A 21,177-nucleotide genomic window follows, 5' to 3' on the forward strand; every position below is an offset into this window, starting at 1 on the left:
TGTTTTACAGCTTTCCAGTAGCTTCAGTGAGCTTTAACCAGGTCTATATCTTAATCGCCATGTTTATGAGCATTAAACATTAAGGTTCCTTTCAGCTGCAACTGTCAGGTGAACTTTGAAGATGAGAAGTTCTGTCCTCTTTACTCTCCCTCAGCATTGTTCTGTTGCCCACTTTCAAGGCCTGAACGGCAATGTCTGGCCTTGGTTAATAAGATACTGGATATGCATGGAGTAAACATAATTCAGACAAAACTCAAAATATAATTAATCCCTTGATCAGTGGCATCTAGCAAGATAAACTTTTTGCTGTTTGTCAATGGTCATACTATTTTCTTTTTATAAATAAGCATGATGCCATGTGCATTCATAGATCATAAGCTGGGGTTTTCTCATGGGTCAAGGCTGTTAATTAGGACATGAATAAGGGGCATAGATAATTAATCTACCTCTTTCAGTGTCCTTAAAATGTCTTTCTCTTCAAAAATCCAAATGAGCAATATTTCCTCCAGCACGTATAGGAAAGATACTGTAGCACACAAGAGAATAGGATGTTAATAAGGTTGTCAAACATACAATACAATACAAATTCAAATATATTGTGATGTAAATTAGTTGCTAGGAGGTAACAGAACACAGAAAAAGCTGCGTAACTCTCCGTGGCAGTCTTGGGTTGCATAGTCTCTTCAGTTTCCACACCGCAGTCTAATAACTGAAAAGCAAGGCAGAGCCAGAAGGAATGTGTGCCTTGTACCACTCTGAAGCTCACTTCAGCTCCAGCCTATGCAGAGTTCACAGAAGCACAGAATCCCCATAAACAGCCGTTCTACCAGCCCAGCATAGCTTGTCTACAAAGCTTGAATGTTTCGGAAGGTGAATTTCACAGGCTGTTCTTGCTGGCGTAGATGAAATATGTGAGTGGCAATGTCTTCATTTTTTTATAGTTAAGAAATGCGGGTGGACTGGGACCACTCGTTGAATTGCTGCATTCTAAGAATGAAGAAGTCAGAAGAAATGCCTGTTGGGCTGTTATGGTCTGTGCAAGTGATGAACTAACTGCTGTTGAACTATGCAGGCTAGGGTGAGTAGAAATAATATCAAGGGGCAGAGGGAAGATTTTGATGCAAGAATTCTCGATCTTTACATATTTATAGCAGAATAACAAAGTTAAGCTATACTTTTTGGTAAGCAGAAACTACTTTTGCACCACAGATGTTACAGATGAAATGGTATTGATTTTAAGTAACAGAAGTCTTAAGAAAAAATGTAAGCCTGAAGAGAGAACTGTCTGGAATTATAAAAACATTTATTGTTTCTGTGACTGAATTAGGCTTTATATTGAAGATGTGCTTATATCAGTTAAAATTAGGGACTACAGTGCCCATATATATGAAACTGAAATCAAGGTTTCAGGCTAAGTTCAATATACAGTAAATTGTACTTATTACACACAGGCTAAATTTGATTTACAAGCTCTGGTTAACTGCAGGTGTGCTGAAGAGTCACGTAAAAGAGACTCTATTTTATTCCTTCTTAGAAAGTCCAAGTTCCACATATTAATATCTGAATTACAAAAGCTGGTTTAGGTTATAAGAAATATGACACAGGGCTCCTTATAGAGGGTGACTCTTTTATTGTTAAATTAAAATATATGTAATTGCCCTGCTCCCCCTGCTGGACACTTCTCTGATTACTGACCTCAAAGGTGATGTTATCCATCTGCCCACTGTAAGACTGAATCAGGTACACTGACATATTTTTGCTTGTTCAGTGTAAATACCAATTCTGAGGGGGTTTCACAACTTTCTGAGGTAACCTGTTCCAGTGCTGGAGTATCCTTACAATTAGAAGAGGTTTCTGAGTTCTAAATATCCCTTACAGCAAATCAGTCCAACTACATGTTGTCCTACTTTCAGTGGGATTGAATAACCACTTTTTTATAGCAATTTGAGTTTAACTTATTGAATTTTCTCATGTTCTGTGTTCCTCTCTCAGTCTCCTTTTCATGACAAAGTAAAAATGTTAAACTTCTTTTTGTTTTGAAATCTTGTATCATTTTGTCACACATCTCTAAATTTCTCTCATTTATTTATGCCATTTTGAAGTGCCATCTCCCAGCCTGGATGAGGTACTTCAGCTGAGATCATACCACCATCAAATAAAGCTCAGTAATTATTTTCTATACTTTGAATATAGCACTGTTCTTATTTAATCCTTTCTTTGTGACAGTATCGGAGTAGGACTCTAATTTATGGGTCCTTCCAGTTTGACAGCATATTATTGATAATAATACATTAAGCATAGTTTTTCAACCAGTCAGGCACTACTTCATGTTATTTTCATGTAGATCATATTTCCCTGACTTGCTCATGAGTATTCAAGTAGGAATATGTGAAAAGACTTATTAAAGTCAAAACATATCTCAAAGTCAACTCATATCTCACATCTACTTCTTCTGCCTATACATTAAGTCAGTTAGTTAGTTACCCTATCACAGAAAGGATTAGATTGGCTTTAGATGATTTATTCTTGACAAATACATAATGGCTATTTCTTATCTCTTGTTGCTTGCAAACTGATTGTTTAATAAGTTGATATGGTGTTCTTTGGACACTGAAATTTGGCTGAATGATCTCTATTATAATTTCCTTGTTCTTTGTTTTTCAAATCTAGATACTATCTTTGCCCTTCTCCACTCTCCTGACACCTAGCCTGTCCTCCCTGAATTTTCAAATACAATTATAAATAGTTCAGAGGTTGCTTTTGCCAATTCATAGAGTAGTATGAGGTAGGTGCCCTCAGGGACTGCTAACTTTGTCTCCTCTAACTTATTCTAGACATGTTAAGCCTACTGTTTCTACCTCCTTGTTAATATTACTGCCAGGCATCTGCTTGCAACCTTTTTATGAAAACTGAAGCAAAAAAGGCATCAGACACTTCAGTCTTTTCTGTGCCATCTGTTATGAGTTTTCTTCCCACATTGAGTAATAGGCCTACGTTTTCCTCTCTGACTTGTAGCATATGAGACATTTATTTTTGTTTCGGTCCCTGAATAGTTGTGTCTCACTTTGCCTGTGGGTCTTTTGGGTTTGTCCCTTACTTTTTCTCTTCTGTTGGAAGTGTTAGTGTTTCCATTTCTGTGTGAGTCCTTTTTTTGGTTTTTAGGTCTTCACAGAATTTTTGGTGCAGCCGTATTTGTCCATTTTTGGCTTGTCTTTCCTCCGTATGAGGGTAATGTGCCATTGTGCCTGTAATGTCATCTGTTTTAGACACTGCTGTACACATTAGCCTTTCCTTATTCATTTTCCCCTTTAAAATTCTTCCCTGCATTACTTGCTGGTTACCTGACTTTGCTGCAGTATGCTGTGTGACAAATAGCCTGTAAAGCTCTTCCACTATTTTCTCCCATTGCTCTCTTCTAAAAGAGAAGGTTGTCATTTGCCTTGCTTGACAAACTTCTTTTCTGGAATTCATCTGACATATCTTTAGAAGTCTACATTGTAAATGTCCACAGCTGAGGCTCCCTGCGTAGTTCACAGAGAGAAATGGGCAGTCTAAACGTGGAGTTCATTTTATATATATATATATAAAAAATTTATTCCTTAGGATGCGAAGAATGTCTGCATGTGTGTATAGACACACACAGATATAAATTTGAATATGTACACACACCCACATATGAATGTATCGCCCTCTTTTTTCCTGTTTTTTTCATTCCTAAACAGTTCCAAAACTGCAGTACGCTATGTTCTCCTGATTCAGCTTCCTTTATCTTCTTAGTGAGCTTTTCCTAAGTTTTTCAGGTCAGAAGTTATCAGTATGTGGGTTTCAGCACCAGAAACAGCTTAAGAAATGAATTCCTGTCCTCCCGTGTCCCCACATGACTACTTGTTTCTACCTCCATGCTGCAAAAATCCTGCCATCCTGGTGGGACTGACACAACTGCTTGTGTTTCCGTGCTCATCCATGTTTAGCAAATCTCTGCCAACTGTGCCTCCCCTAAACACAGTAATAGTCCTAAACCAGAAGGATTCACACATTGCATAATGCACAACTGGAATCTGCAAATTGCATTGCACGTTGGAGAGAGAGAGAGAGAGAGAGAAAGGTTCCTTGAACTGTATCATATGGTCAGCTCTGAACATTATTCCTTTTATTCTACTTTTACATCCTTCTTTTTCTCAAGTTCTCTGTGGTGCCTAACATCCTTCTGATAAAAGGTTGTGGCATCCTGTCCGCATTTCTTTATGTAACAGTTTAACTGCCTAAAGGAATTGCTTTTGCTTTTGAGCACTGCAAGGCGTTTTCCTCCCCTAGAGAAAGAATTCTGTGCAGCACAGCCAGCTCCTTGCTGGCCCAGAGGGCACAAGGCTAGCACTTGGAAATGAATCTGTCTTGGCCTTGGTAATGCTGAAAACTAACTCTGAGCTGAATAATAACAATTAATTAGTATTTAATGATGAATTAGGCTTTGTATTTCACTTAACAGTGCTTTAGACATCCTAGAAGAAATTAATCTATCAACAGGGCGCAAAAATAACTTCAGTGAAGCTGCTCTGGAAAAGCTACTTGATAACAATCTTTCCCAAAAGTACAGCCAGATGGGATATTTATCATCAAGTAATATCATTGCTGATGGATTCTATGATTGTGGTCAGGTAAGCTACTTTAAATAAATTACTCTCCTTCAAAAGAGTAAAATCTTCTTCATTTAGAAAAACTAAGAGTACTATAGCAAAAGCCAGAATCTGGCTATGTAAAATACTTTGTTTTCTTGTCCTGAAGTTTTCTAGCTTTCATACTAATTTCTTTTTGTATTGGGTTTGCGTGGCAAGGTTTTGGTAGCAGGGGGGCTACAGGGGTGGCTTCTGTGAGAAGCTGCTAGAAGCTTCCCCTATGTCCGATAGAGCCCATGCCAGCCGGCTGCAAGATGGACCTGCCGCTGGCCAAGGCCGAGCCCGTCAGCGATGGTGGTAGCACCTCTGGGATAACATATTTAAGAAGGGGGAAAAAACCTGCGCAACAAACTGCAGCAGGAGCGAGGAGTGAGAAGATGTGAGAGGAACAACTCTGCAGACACCAAGGTCAGTGGAGAAGGAGGGGGAGGAGGTGCTCCAGGCGCCGGAGCAGAGATGCCCCTGCAGCCCGTGGGGAAGACCATGGTGAGGCAGGCTGTCCCCCTGCAGCCCATGGAGGTCCACGGTGGAGCAGATATCCACCTGCAGCCCGTGGAGGACCCCATGCCAGAGCAGGGGGATGCCCGAAGGAGGCTGTGACCCTGTGGGAAGCCCGTGCTGGAGCAGGCTCCTGGCAGGACCTGTGGACCCATGGAGAGAGACGAGCCCACGCTGGAGCAGGTTTGCTGGCAGGGCTTGTGACCCTGCAGGGGACCCACGCTGGAGCAGTCTGTTTCTGAAGGACTGCACCCTGTGGAAGGGACCCATGCTGGAGCAGTTTGTGAAGAACTGCAGCCCGTGGGAAGGACTCACATTGGAGAAGTTTGTGGAGGACTGTCTCCCGTGGGAGGGACCCCATGCTGGAGCAGGGGAAGAGCGTGAGGAGTCCTCCCCCGGAGGAGGAAGCAGCAGCAGAGACAATGTGTGATGAACTGACTGCAAACCCCACTCCCCGTCCCCATGTGCTGCTGGAGGGGGGAGGATGTAGAGAAAATCGGGAGTAAAGTTAAGCCTGGGAAGAAGGGAGGGGTGGGGGGAAGGTGTTTTTAAGATTTGATTTTATTTCTCATTATCCTACTCTGATGGTAATAAATTAAATTAATTTTCCCCAAGTCGAGTCTGTTTTGCCCATGACAGTAATTGGTGAATGATCTCCCTGTCCTTATCTCGACCTACAAACCTTTCATTATATTTTCTCTCCCCTGTCCAGCTGAGGAGGGGAGTGATAGAGCAGCTTTGGTGGGCACCTGGCGTCCAGCCAGGGTCAACCCACCACACTTTTGATTATCTTTCTTCATGGATGAAACCTCATCATCTTCATGCTATCCCCCAGTTGTGATCTTCTTCCCAATCCTATGTAAGCTGCGCAGACCTAGTTCCTTTCCAGATCCTTTCTCAGACCTTAGTTCTTCTGGTCTCTTTTCCTGCAGTATACTTAATACTAACCTGACACTGCATGACCTATGGACTTTTTGTTTGTTTATTTTTACATAAAGAAGTAAAGAGTTCATATTTTCACCTTGGTCATGACCTTTTCTCTCATAAAGCAGTGTTTATATATAAAGACTGACTCCAGTATCACTTGTAAGTGCTCAGTTTAAATTCAAGAAGGACTTTTCAAAATGTCCAAATGAATTAGAAATACCAGTCTTACTGAAAATCAGTGAAATACCTGCTCCTAAAGCACTTGGTTGCTTTTGAAAATTCCATCCTATATTGTAAAGCCTTCAGAGGCAGGAACATTTCCTCATTCTAGAACTGTTTGGAATGATATAATAACAATAACTACAAGTTACATTATTTATAAACAATCTTTTCTAAGAAAAATTATGAAGAAAATGCAAATGAAGAAGAAAAAAATTTCAAATATTTTGAATGGCTTTATAAAGTCTTGTAAGTCTTCTGTTAAAGATTAGGAATTTTAAATTACTCTTTAGATATCTTTTTTCTCTTCATCTTTAACTGAACAGAACACCTTATCTTTTATGCTAATTTTCTTGTAGATACAACCTGGAGTGAAATTTTTATCTTTGGAGGAACTGAGTATGCAAGAGCTTACTGACCGTCGGGCCATAATCTTCATTAATGCTAAACCACAAGAAGAGTGAGTCATGTTTGATCTACTAGCATTTATTGCAATAGCTAATCTTTTCCATTGTTTCCACTGTTTCCAGTACAAGCTACATAGTATAGATATATATACACATATATAAAATAGGGAGATCTATTTTAATCCCCACACAGTGCTTCATGTCTTAGAAGGCAAGAGATTTGTATTTTATAAAATAAGAATTTTGAAAATAACTTTTTTCCCCTCTAGACAGAAAAGATTTATTCAGTTGAGTTGCTTTTTTTAACTTAGGCATTAAGACTTATTCATTTAACCTTTTGATTCCTGATGGTGGGACACCCAATGTTTCATTAGTTATAACAAATCTTGTCATCTGCCATAATAATTATGTCATCTAAGCTGAATGTCAACACGTGACAATGAAACCTATGATTTGATCATCTTCTTGTACAGACAAATGCATGGAATTTTAAGCACAACGTCCCAAGAGGCAGGACAAAGCCAAGCATCAAGCTTTCAGGCTTGATAAAGAACCTGTGTCCATTTCTTCTCTGTTTAAGTTGAAGCTGGCCTAGCAAATCTTGTTAGATTTGAACGCAGGAAGTTGGTATTGGGCTTGTTTAACTGGGAGTCATTTCCTGTAAACAGTCTCACAGATCAAAGAATGCTCTACCAATATTTTGCAAGTCCAAAGCCGCCTTCTCTATCAACACATCACATATTTGGTTTACAGTATCATTAGCTTCCCTTTTAAGCTTGTATATGACACCATAAAGATGTCTGAAAAAATCTATGACAAATTAAACTTCCATGCTCTTTGTTGATCCCTAGACTTGTCTTTAACTATCAAGTTTTCTTTCTTTGATTTTGATACAGCTTCTTGCCTTTGCACCTTGGCAGCAGTCTGGGGAGTAACTCCCCAGTTACTTTTGTGTCCATCATTTGGTATTCCATACTTCATTTTTGATCCCTGTATCAATATCCAGTTTATTAGCGGTTATGTTATTTCTTCCACTTATATATTTCCTATGAATATATTTACTGTCCTTTAAAATCAGAACTCCATTTTCATAGCTTAACATGCAAATACTAATTCTGCAAATAACGTGCAAAAATATCTTGTTCCGTTCCAGTCTTGCAATAGAGGAGAAGGCACAAGATTCATCTTATGAACAGACTATCTTGTCACCTTCTATTTCAAGAAAAAGCAGTAGAGAAAAAGCAAGGTATGGTTTTAAGATTTACTAATTGTCAATGTCCTGTTATTGTTCTAACATTAGAAATAGAATTCTGATTGAAAATAGTGATAGACAGTTTCGTAACAGAGTACAAATGCCCAAATACAATGTTAAATATGTTTTCGGAGTCTTTCTTTCACCTCCTAATTGCAGTAATCTTCCTTTGTCTATCTTAGTAATTGTTCGTCCTTCCTCCCCATGCTGTATTTGAACATCTCCTGTTTATTTGGCTGTTTTTCCTTTCAATATCCCTTGGAGGCAGTGAAATGCTGTTATTTTACAGCTTGACAACCAAGACACAGGGAAATTAGGGTAGAAGTTCTTTCTCAGTTTAGAACCTAGACCCATGAAAAGTTCCTACACTGTCTACATGCATCCTTATTTCTAGATTAAATTTCTTCCAGTGAAATTCCATAGATGACTAAAAGCTGAGAAGGGTTTGCTCAGAACTGTCCCAGTTTTGACAGCAACACACCTAAAAATGCCTCGCTCTTGCAGGGCTCCCTGTGATCCATACAATACACTAGGTACAGTCCTCCAGTCCTTTCTGTGGAACTGATCTGGTAGGCATGTCTGCTCATTCCAAATAGGTCAGAACCTCTAACCTTGTAGTGGGCAATTAATTTCCTTCTTTTACAGAGAGAGGATTGAGCCTGTCCCTCCCACCTGCAGATAGCTGATCACAAGATATTTGGGGTTTAGCAGTCTCTTTCTGGTTTGTTGTAGCTGTTCACTAATGATGAGGCGTAATGAACACAGCTTTCTACTTCAGCTGTTAGGGCACTTATCTGAGAGAGTAGAGACCAAAGTTCTAGTCCTTGTCTTGATGACTTTTAATATAAAATACTTAACCCTTAGTTTGTTCCTGTGGAAGAAAACTGAACCGTGGTGTCCTGGTTTCGGCTGGGACAGAGTTAACTCTCTTCTTAGTAGCTGGTACAGTGCTGTGTTTTGGATTTAGTGTGAGAATGATGTTGATAACACGCTGATGTTTTAGTTGTTGCTAAGTAGCGCTTATCTTAAGCCAAGGACTTTTCAGTTTCCCGTGCTCTGCCAGCAAGCAGGTGTGCAAGAAGCTGGGAGGGAGCACAGCCGGGGCAGCTGACCTGAACTAGCCAAAGGGGTATTCCATACCATGGAACGTCATGCCCAGTATATAAACAGGGGGGAGTTGGCCGGGAGGGGCGGATCACGGCTCTGGCATCAGTCAGCGGGTGGTGAGCAATTGCATTGTGCATCACTGGGGTTTCCCCCCTCCCCCTCCCCCCTTCCTTTTTTTGTTATATTCCTTTTCATTACTATTATTATTATATTTCATTATTACTATTGTTAGTATTATATTTTACTTTAGTTATTAAACTGTTCTTATCTTAACCCACGAGTTTTACATTTTTCCTTTCCTCCTCCTCACCCCACTGGGAGAGGGGAGGGGGAAGCGGCTGCGTGGTGCTTAGTTGCTGGCTGGGGTTAAACCACGACACATGGTCTCCCAACTGTGCTTCATGTAAAGCAGCACAATCCTGACCACAACAGTGCCTTTCAGAGAAGGCAGGTGTACATGCCTAATTCCAGGGGAATGTTCAGGGTTCCAAAACCGGTCCAAATAGAGCCTCCTTGCCATCAATAGAATGATATCTAGTCCTTGATAGGAACCTTGATGTAACCTACAACTCTCCTTGGCTTTTCTGTTAGCTAACTTAGTAAGCTGACCATTTATCATGCTGGTTTCCGTGGGTCCCAGTCCTGACTTCCCAGTTTTCCTTGGTTTATGGTATAGGGAGCCTTGGCCATGCCTCAGGGCTGTGAATTCTAGTCAGTGGTGGGCATTACAAAATGCTAAGTGCTGCAGGGTTGGAAAAAAAAGGAGAGATGGCGTGTCTGTTGTAGGAACTGAAGTACTATGTTTGCAATTTTTAGCTTGGAGCTCATCCATGAACTGTGATATGCTACTGTCTGTACAGGCATTTTATTGATAGAGATAATGGTTGACTTCTTAGACTGCTTATATATTTCTGTGTATGTATGTATCTGTGCTTGAGGGATGAAATCTGCAGTAAGAAAGTCAAGAGAAAATTGGAACCTGCTTTGTGATCTCAATAATTCAATGGTATCTCCAATGGAGGAAAAGCAGGAGTTATATGGACAATGGTGTTCACTCAGCAAAAGCAGCACTAGAGAAAAAGGCTTACGGTGTTACACTTTGAATTACATATGTATCAGTTTGTTTAGAACTGACATGCAAATTGTTGACAGATAATAGCTACTGACTGTGAAGGGTTGAGGTCCTAACTTAAATCAGGACCAGAATTGTGAGATTAGTCTATCCAAAAGTTAGTGACTTACAAGGCAGACATTTACATTTGACTAGTTATTTGGACTGCAAGCACTTCTGGAATTCAGTTTAAATCATTTCATAGTAGATGCCTGAAATGGATCATATGAATTGCATTGTGGAAGGTTCCTGTTTCAGGATGCAAAAGAGTCGATGCTGCATCTTGAGTGTCTTACCAGGCCTGTTCTAGCTTCTGCTCATTTAGCAGGTCCTCCTGATGCCCAGCATGCTCTGGTCATGACCCACCATGCATATGCCAGTTTACTCAAAGGGAGCAGGAGGCAAGGGGAGATACTGAGCCCCAGTTATGTTTGGTCTGCACCAGTGGGGAATTCCTTCATCTCAGAAGATGCTCTAGGGTCATAGACCATTTTGTATAGTCTCAAGCAGCTGTGCAGAGCTTAGAGACCTGTTCTGACATGATAATATGTTTGTTTATTACAGTGTGAGATGAGGATACCCTGGGATAGTTGCTTTTTAATGTAATTTTTGTCAATTACACAGTAAATGACTGCTCTGTTAGCAACCATAACTCTTTTGGAAAGCAAAAAATTTTCTTTAGGAAAAAACAAATACCTGGCTTAATTTCCCACAGTAAACTTGCAGGGATACAAAGACTTCTTTCTTCAAGTATGAAATAATTGCTTTTGAATGTCATGATCAAGTTGTATGATTTATAACCCCATTGTCATTCATTTTGAATCCATAATTCATACGTCATTATTATTATTAATTTGTGAGATATATGGGAGTTACTTGAAGGTCAGTAGCTGACTCCAAGTCTCAAACATGCTAAGACTTTTTCCTACATAGTTTTTTCCTTTGATCATATGTTTCTCTTCATCATTATTTTGCAAAGTACTACCAAACACAGTTTAAAGCCATTGTTTTGAAAAAGTGATACTACTTTATATAAACAATAGTTGAAAGCTAAGAGAAAGGGCAGTTGTAATTGTCTGCTGGAATTGTTTGACTTAGATGTAGAGGAAGTGCCTAGTTGATAGTTTGACATATATTTGCATAGACAGATAGCAACATTTTTGATCAAACAGTTGCATATCTGATTTACACATTGACTGGGCTAAAAGATGATATTTAATGTACACTGATAAATGTGCATTTATTCCATGCTATGTTCCAGTACAGCATTTAAGGAAATACTTCCCAAAGCTCATTTACTCCTTTTCTAAACACAGCCAAGGCATTAAGCTATGCAAAAACAGGAAAGAAAATAGGTGTCATGGCTGTCTTTTGGTGGTAGGCTGTTGTATTGGCTGCCTTCTTCCTCACACTGACTCTCTGGTGACCCATTGGACTTTTGTACTGAAGTTGCAACAGGAATCAGAAACAGCTTGGAGACTATTAACTGCCACGAGTTCTCCTTTGCAATATTCCTCTGCATTTGCAGCAAGTATGTCTCACGAGTAGTAAGACAGCTTTGGGAAAGGGGAGTGATTTTTTTCTGATGTCGTAATTCCCACTGGTAAATAAACTGGGGATAAAAAAAGAGGACAGGAAAAAGATAGTAGAAGTCTACTGTAATGGTTACTGGTTATTTTATAGCACAGAGCTGTAAGACAGCACCGCCACAGTTCCTTGTGAGATAAGTATTAGACAGACATGATGAACTGAAGAGTTGAGGAGTAAGGTAGAGACAGGTGTGGAAGACAACCTTAAAGCAGCCATTCCACCAAGGAACAAAGTCATACCTGAGAGAAATAAGCAGCAGCAAAAAAACCAAACAAATCACTGTTCAAACCCATCCCTCACAAGTGTTTTCTTCCTGAAACCTGGAAAGAAGGAGAATAAGAGTGATTTCAAGAGTCATTTGAGTAGATAGGAATAGGGAACAAATTCTCCTGCTATAGCGCCGTAATTTAGCAGTGCACTTTTCATAGGGGAAAGAAAGTACTGGGAGGATAGAAGGGAAGAGCAGGGGACAAAGAGAGAAAATGGTCAAGGAACAAGAATTATACCATTTGTAGAAATTGTTTTGAAAACCTGCTAAGTCAGACACCAGAGAGGTGGGAATAATTAATTTTTTTTTAAACAGAGTATTCTTAACCATAATGTCTAAGTGTATAAATCGAGAAGTAGGTAGCTGTTTAATCTGGCATTATAAGGTTCCCTGGCTATACTTAGATAAAGTCAAATTAGATAAAGAAAACTGTTTGTCTGCTTTTTTCAAGTATAAGTGTAATTAATAACCAGAACGGTTTATTTAAGAGGGTGGTGAATTTTCTATAATTTTAAGATTAAATCTTAATTGGTTATCCTTCTAAAATAATGGGCTTTATGAAACCTATGAAAAGGGCTTTTTGTGAATATAGTACATCTCAATAGGTAAAGGAAAAGTTTGCCAAGTATTCTGAAGACAAATTGCTTGAATTAGACTACTGATAATGGTATATGCCTTTCTGCTTTGTCCAATGCCTTCTGTCTTAAGAGTGCTGTTCATTGTAAAAATTTTAAGAGTAATTTGAAGAGCATACAATAATGATAGTGTACCCTGGAGCCATGTACTCTAGTGGTCCTTTATTTCTTTTCGTTTTCCTTCCAAGAATGCCAGCAGTATTATGGATTTTAAAAAATAAGCCAGAATTGTTAAACAAAGGAAAGAAATTTTGTCATATTTCATAGTAGAATTATTCAGGACCTATGCTGAAAAAAGATATAATGCTTACAAAACACAATGTGTTCCCACAAATGAAGAATCCTAAACTGTCTGATTGTATGATGTTATACTTAATGATACCTCTGGTAAGATACTGATTTTATAGTTGCTACATAACTTGTGAAATGCACAGTATTCAATCTAAGCAGAACGAGCATTTCATCTATACTTCTGCTAGGTGCTTATGATGGCTGTTCAGGATCACAGTCATCTTTCAGATCCTGAGCATTACTGAAATATGTAGCATATACAATGAAAAAAAGTCAGCAAAACCACAGACTTCTTATAAAATCTTGATCTGACAAGCCATGTTGTAGTTTGCATAATGCTTGAAGTACATGGACTTGCAACTACAGAGACTACTGCTTGGCACATCCTGTCAAGATTTCAGCCATGCTCTTGATACCATTTGTTCCTTTATTTGAAGTCCAGATTTCTATCAATCAAGTAAAAACTCATTGGAGTTCATGATTTTTAGTTCATATCCATATGGAACCAAACTGTAACTGTCTAAAAATGTTTCCTATATGTACGTAGGTAAGTGTCTTCTCCCCTAGGTAACCCATATATGGGAAAGGCATATCAGAGTCATAGATAAAAATAAAATGAGAATTTACAGCAATATTAATATGGAGCTAGTGACACTTGGTTCCTGTCTATCTCCTGAGGGCATGTTCCACAAGTGTTCTCTACAGCTTTGTAGATTTTGGAGTATTCATCATCAAGAGAAAAGATTTGTCCTACCTCCCCCCCCACACCCCCACAATCAATTTGTCTAAAATGTCCTGTTGGAGAACTACTGTATTCGAATTTGGACTTTAGAGATTACAGTATTCTAAATAAGTGTATATTGTTTTCTATGTAAGAAAAGGAAAGGGGAAAAAAGAAGAGGAAAAATCAAAAGAAGTTATTCAGATTACATCTAAAGTCCAGGATGAAATAAATCTGGAAAGTCCACATTGGCTACCACCACCTGACTCCATCTTACTGGGTTACATTAATGATGCTTCCAAAACAATTCTACCACTAACTACTACCCGGGAACAGGTTGTGGCTCTTGCACAGTGAGTACTAAATTACATTTCCATGAATAATGCAAATAAGTTGAATTGGTAAAATAACCGTTTCCTCATCCAAGGACAACTTTTCCAAATTGGTTATTTTTCCCATCCTTAATTGGAATCCAAATAAGCTTTGGTCCAGGATTTTGACAAAATTTTAGATTTTAAGCTTCTTGTTTCTAATTTCATTGTAATTAGTTTTGGTTGGGTTTTTAAAAATAAAATATCACTTGCAACAAAAGGGTATAAATTTCTCATTTTAAAAATATTCATATGGACAATTTCAGTTTTTTTCACATTTATGTATCTGTACTGATCCTTTCCAATGAACACATCAGCTGCATATGGCATCTATATCATCAAGGAGCAGGGGAGACCCAGGTGCTGCAGAGCCTAAATGCACAAGCTAAAACCCTAACCTAATAGTCGAGACTGTTGCAACTTAGATGTATCATGTCTGTTCTTTCTGATCTCTTATGATCTTTCTTGCCTAGTTGGTTTGAAAACCCCTCAGGACAGGAACTCTGTTGTATTTTGTTTTCCTATAGAGCCAAAAGCGTGAGACATTTTTCTAATGTAATTTTTAGGTGCTACTGTAATTAATATCCTGATGATTTAATAGTGCCAGAATATTGCAATGGTGCGTGTACAGACTGTTGTTATCAACGTGTGATTCATTAGTGACACTGATTACTCAGCCTGGGCACCAATCACTGTCATCTCCAAGCAGTGTGTCTGCTTTCATCATCTCCTTAGTTTAACCTTTACTATCTTAGCAGTTTCCTGGCTACCTCCTGAATCTGAAGAGTTTGGCATCAGATCCCACTGAGTCTCACGAAATTTGTTTCTTCTACTAACTCTCATTTTTAATGAAGTGGTCTAATCTGATATGAGGAATGACTTTTCTGTTGATTGCAAAATTTGACAGGACAGATATTCATCCTTAACTATCCAGCTCTTTATAAATCATGCTGCCTTCCTCAAGGTGGAATCCATAAAATGCTCTTTCAAATCCGCTCTTCAAACACACCAATGAAATACTTGCAGACAGACAACCCAGTGAAACAATCATGGGAAATTTAAGTAGAATGTTTTCTGTGGGGATTTTTATGTGTATGTTCCATTTTAAGCAGCTGCCTGAATAGCGTGTGTTGAATAGGAAGGGGAGGAGGAGGCAGCTGCAGCAGCCTTCGGCAGCCTGGCAGCTTGAGCAGAGTTCCTGCTGTGCTCACCAGGGAGGGAACCGGGGTAGATGAGGGAGCACGCAATAGCGCTGGCTGTCTCCTGTTAAACAAACGCAGCACATCTTTGTGCACATGCGGGAGTGGTGTGCATGTAGGCTCAAGAAGCTTTACTCTCTTTGAGGGCTGGCTGTAGGCGCAAGCAGCACAAGTGACTGCCTGGAGCCCCCCACTTCTTCAGGTTCACCTAGTAATTCCCAACTTCAAGATACCATGTCTAGCCTGCTTGGTGATAATTCGCTGTGCTCATGCTGTTGCAACCAGTACCTCCTCAGGACCTCGGTTTTGAGAAATAAGGCCTCTGAGGTTGCCTTGCATGTACTGTGCAGACAGAACCTGTTCACAGTTACTGCGGAGGAGCTGATGCAGATTTTAGCTCCCTGTCTGAAGCAGTGGCTTGTGATTCCCATGTCAGCTCTGCAACACCTTGTCCAGAGTGAGAGCCCTCAATAACACTTGTGCCTGTGGCCAAAGACACTGTGAAGAACAAAGGTCTTTACATACAGGGGCCCGGCATAGGGGAGGTGAAGGTGTGTGTATGAGGAGGTAGGGACTTACAAATCAGGGCTTGATCCTGTGTGTGCACAGTCACCCAAAAGACATGCTTTTGGCAGTGTTTGCACAGATTGTGACTTCTGATCTTCTGTTTCGATGATTGAGCCATTCTTTTTAATGGATAAATACACACCTCTCACCCCCCAAATACTGGCTTCAATGTAAGAAAGCACATGTAGAAGTTGAAGTACCCTTTATGGATATAGTTGCTTTCCTATGTTGGGATCATTACCTATAGCTTTATTTTTGTCGTATATATTCTCATGCCTTTATTACTATTATTTCAAACAAATGGTAGGGCTGGGGATTGTAATACGTAGCTCATGTAATCTGTTAGCTGTAAAGATGAACAGTAGCTTCTGAACTACTTCCTCAGTAATTACACTGTTATTGATGATTTTCTCTGAGGACTTTGTGCCTATACTAGACCTCTCCAGAATCTCTGCTGACAGCTGTTGCACCTTGGTTTAGGTCTGTGACAAACGTGAATGACCTGAGTTATGGTTATCTGTATTTAAAATACCAGTTGCTGAATAAAAAAAAATAAAGCAAACATAGCAAAAGTATTAAAGTCTTATATGTCATTCACTTATTGCTTGTATACATTTCATTTTGCTACACTTTTGTGATAAATACAAGAGGAATTATAGATGTAATTGATCCCGGTATACATTGGAACAGGTTTGTTGCAGACAAGATGGGTGGCCCGATTGAAAGAGACAAACTACATGACTTCAGCTGGGAACTTCACATAAGTGAAATAGAATTTGAACTGAAATGCAATGTTGTGCCTATCGGGAAAGTCAAAAAAGGGACGTTTTACCACAGGGCTTTACTTTTCAAGGTACATTAACATTTATTTTACAACATAACATATTGATGTTAAATGGATATTATAAACTAAAGTATACTTGCATCAGTATATAATATTTATATTCATGTAAAATTTTTTGTATACACTTAAGTCAGTTTTCACTGGCAAAGTTGATTTCCCAGTGAATGAAAGCCAGCATCGCTTCTTTCTGTAAACATTCTTGTTGTCATTAAATTGTCTTAAGTGATATCAGCAGAATACTTGATAAATGGCACAAAGCCAAAATATTTGATTGGGAGTCAAAACATTTTACATTTTCTGTAAACTGTAAAATATTGAATTATGCAGCTTCCTTTTTTTCCATGCTGCAAATGTAAACTTGTTGGGACAATTTTTATTTGGTATCTATCCAGTATTCTATGATAGTATAGAACAGCTTTTATGTTCTAGTTTCTTAGACTGGGAAGATTCATTTCTTCTGTCTTCATGTGAAGAGGTACTGGTGCAGCCTGCTTATCTGTCTCACCCTTTTTCCTTGGCTGTTGGGTAGCTGGACTTTTCTCCTTCTTGGATGGAAAGGAAAAGAGAAGCAAGGGCCTAGCACATTAAGTGGGAAGGGCCTAGGAAACAGTACACAGGAGAAAGAGCACAATCCTAAATTTATGGTATCCATGGGGAGAGAAAGTTCCTGACATATTTTATGGAGGTCTGAGGGCATGAATTAATTGTGCTGAAGCAGCACTGATGTTAGCTTATCCTCCACTGTCCTAAGAAACCTTTGTAGGGACAGGTCATCTCTCTTAAAGCCACAGCAGTCTAAGCAATGGATATTCTTGTCCATTTGTAACAAGTTAAAAATCTTTCAGGATTTCATTCCTTCACAGCAGATGCATTCTGAGAAAGCAGTTTTGTAGCCGGAAACCATTATATGTCTGTCAGTGATAGCATAGCACAGAGGAAAGGCAGATGTTTCATCTAGCAGACGCTTGCCTTGCATTTCATTGCTTCCCACATTCTCAGGGCTGAAAAGCAAGGAGTGTGCTTTGGAGTGAAGCAGCAGTCCTAAACTTACACTGATAAAAATGTTACATTTTTACACTTAATATTTCATACTAGCTATATGTGTGCAATGTACCTATACCTCATTGCTCGAATAGACAGTTCTTCAAAACGTTATTCAGAAATAAGTCTAACTAGAAAAAAACTTTGCTGGGTATGTCCTGGTTTCGGTTGGGATAGAGTTAGTTTTCTTCTTAGTAGCTGGTACAGTGCTGTGTTTTGGATCTAGTGTGAGAATAATGTTGATAACACGCTGATGTTTTAGTTGTTGCTAAGTAGCGCTTATCTTAAGCCAAGGACTTTTCAGTTTCCCGTGCTCTGCCAGCAAGCAGGTGTGCAAGAAGCTGGGAGGGAGCACAGCCGGGGCAGCTGACCTGAACTAGCCAAAGGGGTATTCCATACCATGGAACGTCATGCCCAGTATATAAACAGGGGGGAGTTGGCCAGGAGGGGCGGATCGCAGCTCTGGCATCCGTCAGCGGGTGGTGAGCAATTGCATTGTGCATCACTGGATTTTTTGGTTTTTTGGGGTTCTTTTCCTCCTCTTTTTTTGTTATATTCCTTTTCATTACAATTATTATTATTATTACTATTATTATTATTATATTTCATTATTATTGTTGTTAGTATTATAAAAAGACCAGTGCCTGGAGCGGAGTGGGACACAGCGATGCGGTGGGTGCCGCAGCAGCGGGGCTGGAATTACTGCAGCTGCTGGCACCAGACTTGCCCTCCGCATCCCAGCCAAAACCAGGACAGGGTACTGTGGGTGTTACACTTCATTTGAGATCTCAAGGAGTGGCTGATAAAGAAATGTAACAGTGTCTGAAAAGAGTTAAAATGAATATTTTTCATTTTGTGCATAGAATATGGTAGAAATAACATTTAAAAGCCTACACTTTCTAAGCAGAACCAACAATAAAGATTTGCAGTTTGGAACATTTTAGAGATTTACAAAGTCTGTTTCAAGAAAGCTCTTGGCCTTTCAGGTATTTGTTTTCTTTTTAAGCATGTCTTGGCCTTGCTGTATATCACAGAAGCTACATGTATTAACTGTGATTAACTCCTTTTTCTTTCCTTTTTAGGTGATAGCAGACAGAATTGGCATTGGCTGTAGTTTAGTTCGTGGCAAGTACAACAGAGCTTGGAATGAAGTTAAATTGGTTGATGACTCTCCTCAAGGAATAGCTGGGCTTCTGCTTCCTCCTCAAGAGTATATTGTAGATCTAATGTTTGAGCCAGGCTTTTTGATAAAACAGGGAAGTGCAGAGGCAGATCAGTACAAACGTATTTAATCATCTTGACAAATTTCGCCAAAATAACTATTTTAAAGATGTTTGCAGTGCTAATATTTATGAAACATAAGGGGTTTCAGGTCCAGCTATCAAAAAGAAACATATCTGGTATGTTGTCCTAAATGTTTAATGAAACATATTTTAGGTATCCAACTTCAATGCTTAGAAATTTTGTTAATTTTTTGGTACTATTTTAAGACTAAACTGTAAAACTACAGATGATTAAAATTTGGTAGATCAAGACTATTTGGTATGTGTTAACATTATAATGCTTATTAAATAGGTTTAAACTATTTCCAAAATACAGTATATTCTTTTTTTCTTATGTTTCTTCAACTTCCGTGCACATTTATAGGAATTATATGTCCATGAAGCAAGAAAAATGTGACATTTGGTGAAATAACGTCACCCAAAAACAACTGGACAATTTTTTGTGTGAAATAACCCAAGAACTGAGAATTAGAAGAACTGAGATAACAGTTTACTTTCAGCCTCTGTAGAAAACATTCCATTTATATTTCATGGAACGTGGCAGATTTAATAATTACAGATAATAACATACTCTGGATGAAAGTAAATGCTGTTTTTCCTGGCCCAGGGAAGACAGATGATTGATAAGTTATTGCTTGCAATCTCCCTTTAAATTCTTTATTTTTCACTTGAAGATAACATGGACTCTGAGAAGGCAGCAGTTTTAAACAGGGAATTTGTATTTCTTGCAGCCTTGGGTAACGTGGTGTTGCTGAAGTGTGGTGGTGCATCTAAGAGAGGTAGAACACTGGCTAGAAGACTCTAGTAAACGCTTTCTGGTGAAGCTGTCAGGAATGTACTGGAGTATTTCAGGGAGCACCACTATCAAGTGAGTTTACTGTGGAAAAGTGAGAAAAAGTCCTGTACAGAAGTTAGGCCAATGCAGACAACATTGTGCAAAACTGAATTTCAGAAGACCAGAATGCCAATAACAAGGAATTTACTTCCTGCCCACCAAAAATGTGATAAAAAAATTTGAGGTCTGTGTTCTTTTAGTTTTTTAATGTTTGTATAAGCACAGTCACTTGTATAGTCCGCTTTGGTTTGAGGAGGTTTGTATCTGTTGTATTCATTAGTGCTTATGAGCATGATCCCACCACTCCCCCTCCTTCCTCCTCTGACACGCAGCATGATTTTCTGGTAGCCCTTTGGGGAACATTTTGTCTTTCTGTTGTAAATTCACTTATATGGCCTCATGTTAATTTTTTTACCTTATGTTCAGCAGTACTCTAGACATCAGAATGAAAAAGAACTCTGGAAACAAAATACATGGTATGTCAGCAGAACTGAGTGGAAGGTGAGGATGTGTTTCTTATCATTGCTATGTAGCAGGTAGGGGACTGATGAAAACTGATATGCTCTCACTGACAGGCATGATTGGGTACAGAAACCTGCAACTTTGAAAGTGCAGTAAATGGAAGTAAAATAAGAATTAATTTCCTACTAGCTATCATTTTGTATAGTTTTCCTACATTGGAATTTCATTATTTTGTATTGGAACCATAGTGTTAAAGTGTGACTTATTCTGTTTGAGGAGCTCTTGAAAAACAAAGCAATTTCTGTTGTTTCTAATAAAAGTAAATACAAAAAAAGACAAAATGTAAGTTTTTCAAAATAAAAATTGGAAAACTTCTATTCTAGACATACAAGCTTGCTTTACATAAAACGATTAGCTAAACAAATAAAAAAAAAAACTACACAACCTTGTATAATGCAGAATTTGATGATCCAAAAATGTTGGATGAGGGTTGTTTTATGTCTTTCACAATGTTTAGCTTTTTTAGCTGAGTTCTGTCACTTCAAAATTGTAATGCACTTGGGTGTCAGAAATAAGATCTAGGTAGAATATAAACACTTAAATCCCAAATTATTACTTTGAAAACTGCAGTTTAGTTGTCGACTAAGTCAAGAGATGCCACACTTTTTTATTTGATGCTTGCCAGGGACCTGTAGCTGTGCCCATGCCCTAGTGAAGAATTCTCCCAGCCTTGACAAGAGCAGCCCAGCTCACACTCACTCCAGATCTGAATCAGAAAACAAAATATTCAGAAGTTTCTGCAGGGCTCAGCTGGGTGAATATTCCCAGACATGCCCAGCATACACCATTTGGCTTGGGCCATGCCTGAGTGACGTG

General features: G+C 39.0%; 1 protein-coding gene across 4 annotated transcripts in view; it reads left to right on the forward strand.

Annotated features, from left to right (window-relative positions):
- Positions 1–20,419, forward strand: part of ARMC3 (armadillo repeat containing 3) — a 55,593-nt gene extending 35,174 nt beyond the window's left edge. Inside the window, exons 11-18 of one of the 4 annotated variants that reach the window (XM_050892080.1) lie at positions 942–1,078; positions 4,487–4,655; positions 6,677–6,777; positions 7,878–7,970; positions 13,855–14,052; positions 16,527–16,689; positions 18,804–18,938; positions 20,266–20,419. In XM_050892080.1, the coding sequence (XP_050748037.1) occupies positions 942–1,078; positions 4,487–4,655; positions 6,677–6,777; positions 7,878–7,970; positions 13,855–14,052; positions 16,527–16,689; positions 18,804–18,938; positions 20,266–20,379 (1,110 nt within the window). In that variant the 3' untranslated portion in view covers positions 20,380–20,419. Of the gene's footprint in view, positions 1–941; positions 1,079–4,486; positions 4,656–6,676; positions 6,778–7,877; positions 7,990–10,082; positions 10,173–13,854; positions 14,053–16,526; positions 16,690–18,803; positions 19,116–20,265 lie in introns of those variants that run through there. The other 3 variants (XM_050892077.1, XM_050892078.1, XM_050892079.1) reach the window with 3 other exon arrangements.
- Positions 20,420–21,177: the final 758 nt, after the last annotated feature.

Source organism: Gymnogyps californianus, chromosome 2, assembly GCF_018139145.2.
Source record: "Gymnogyps californianus isolate 813 chromosome 2, ASM1813914v2, whole genome shotgun sequence".
Taxonomy (NCBI): Eukaryota; Metazoa; Chordata; class Aves; order Accipitriformes; family Cathartidae; genus Gymnogyps; species Gymnogyps californianus.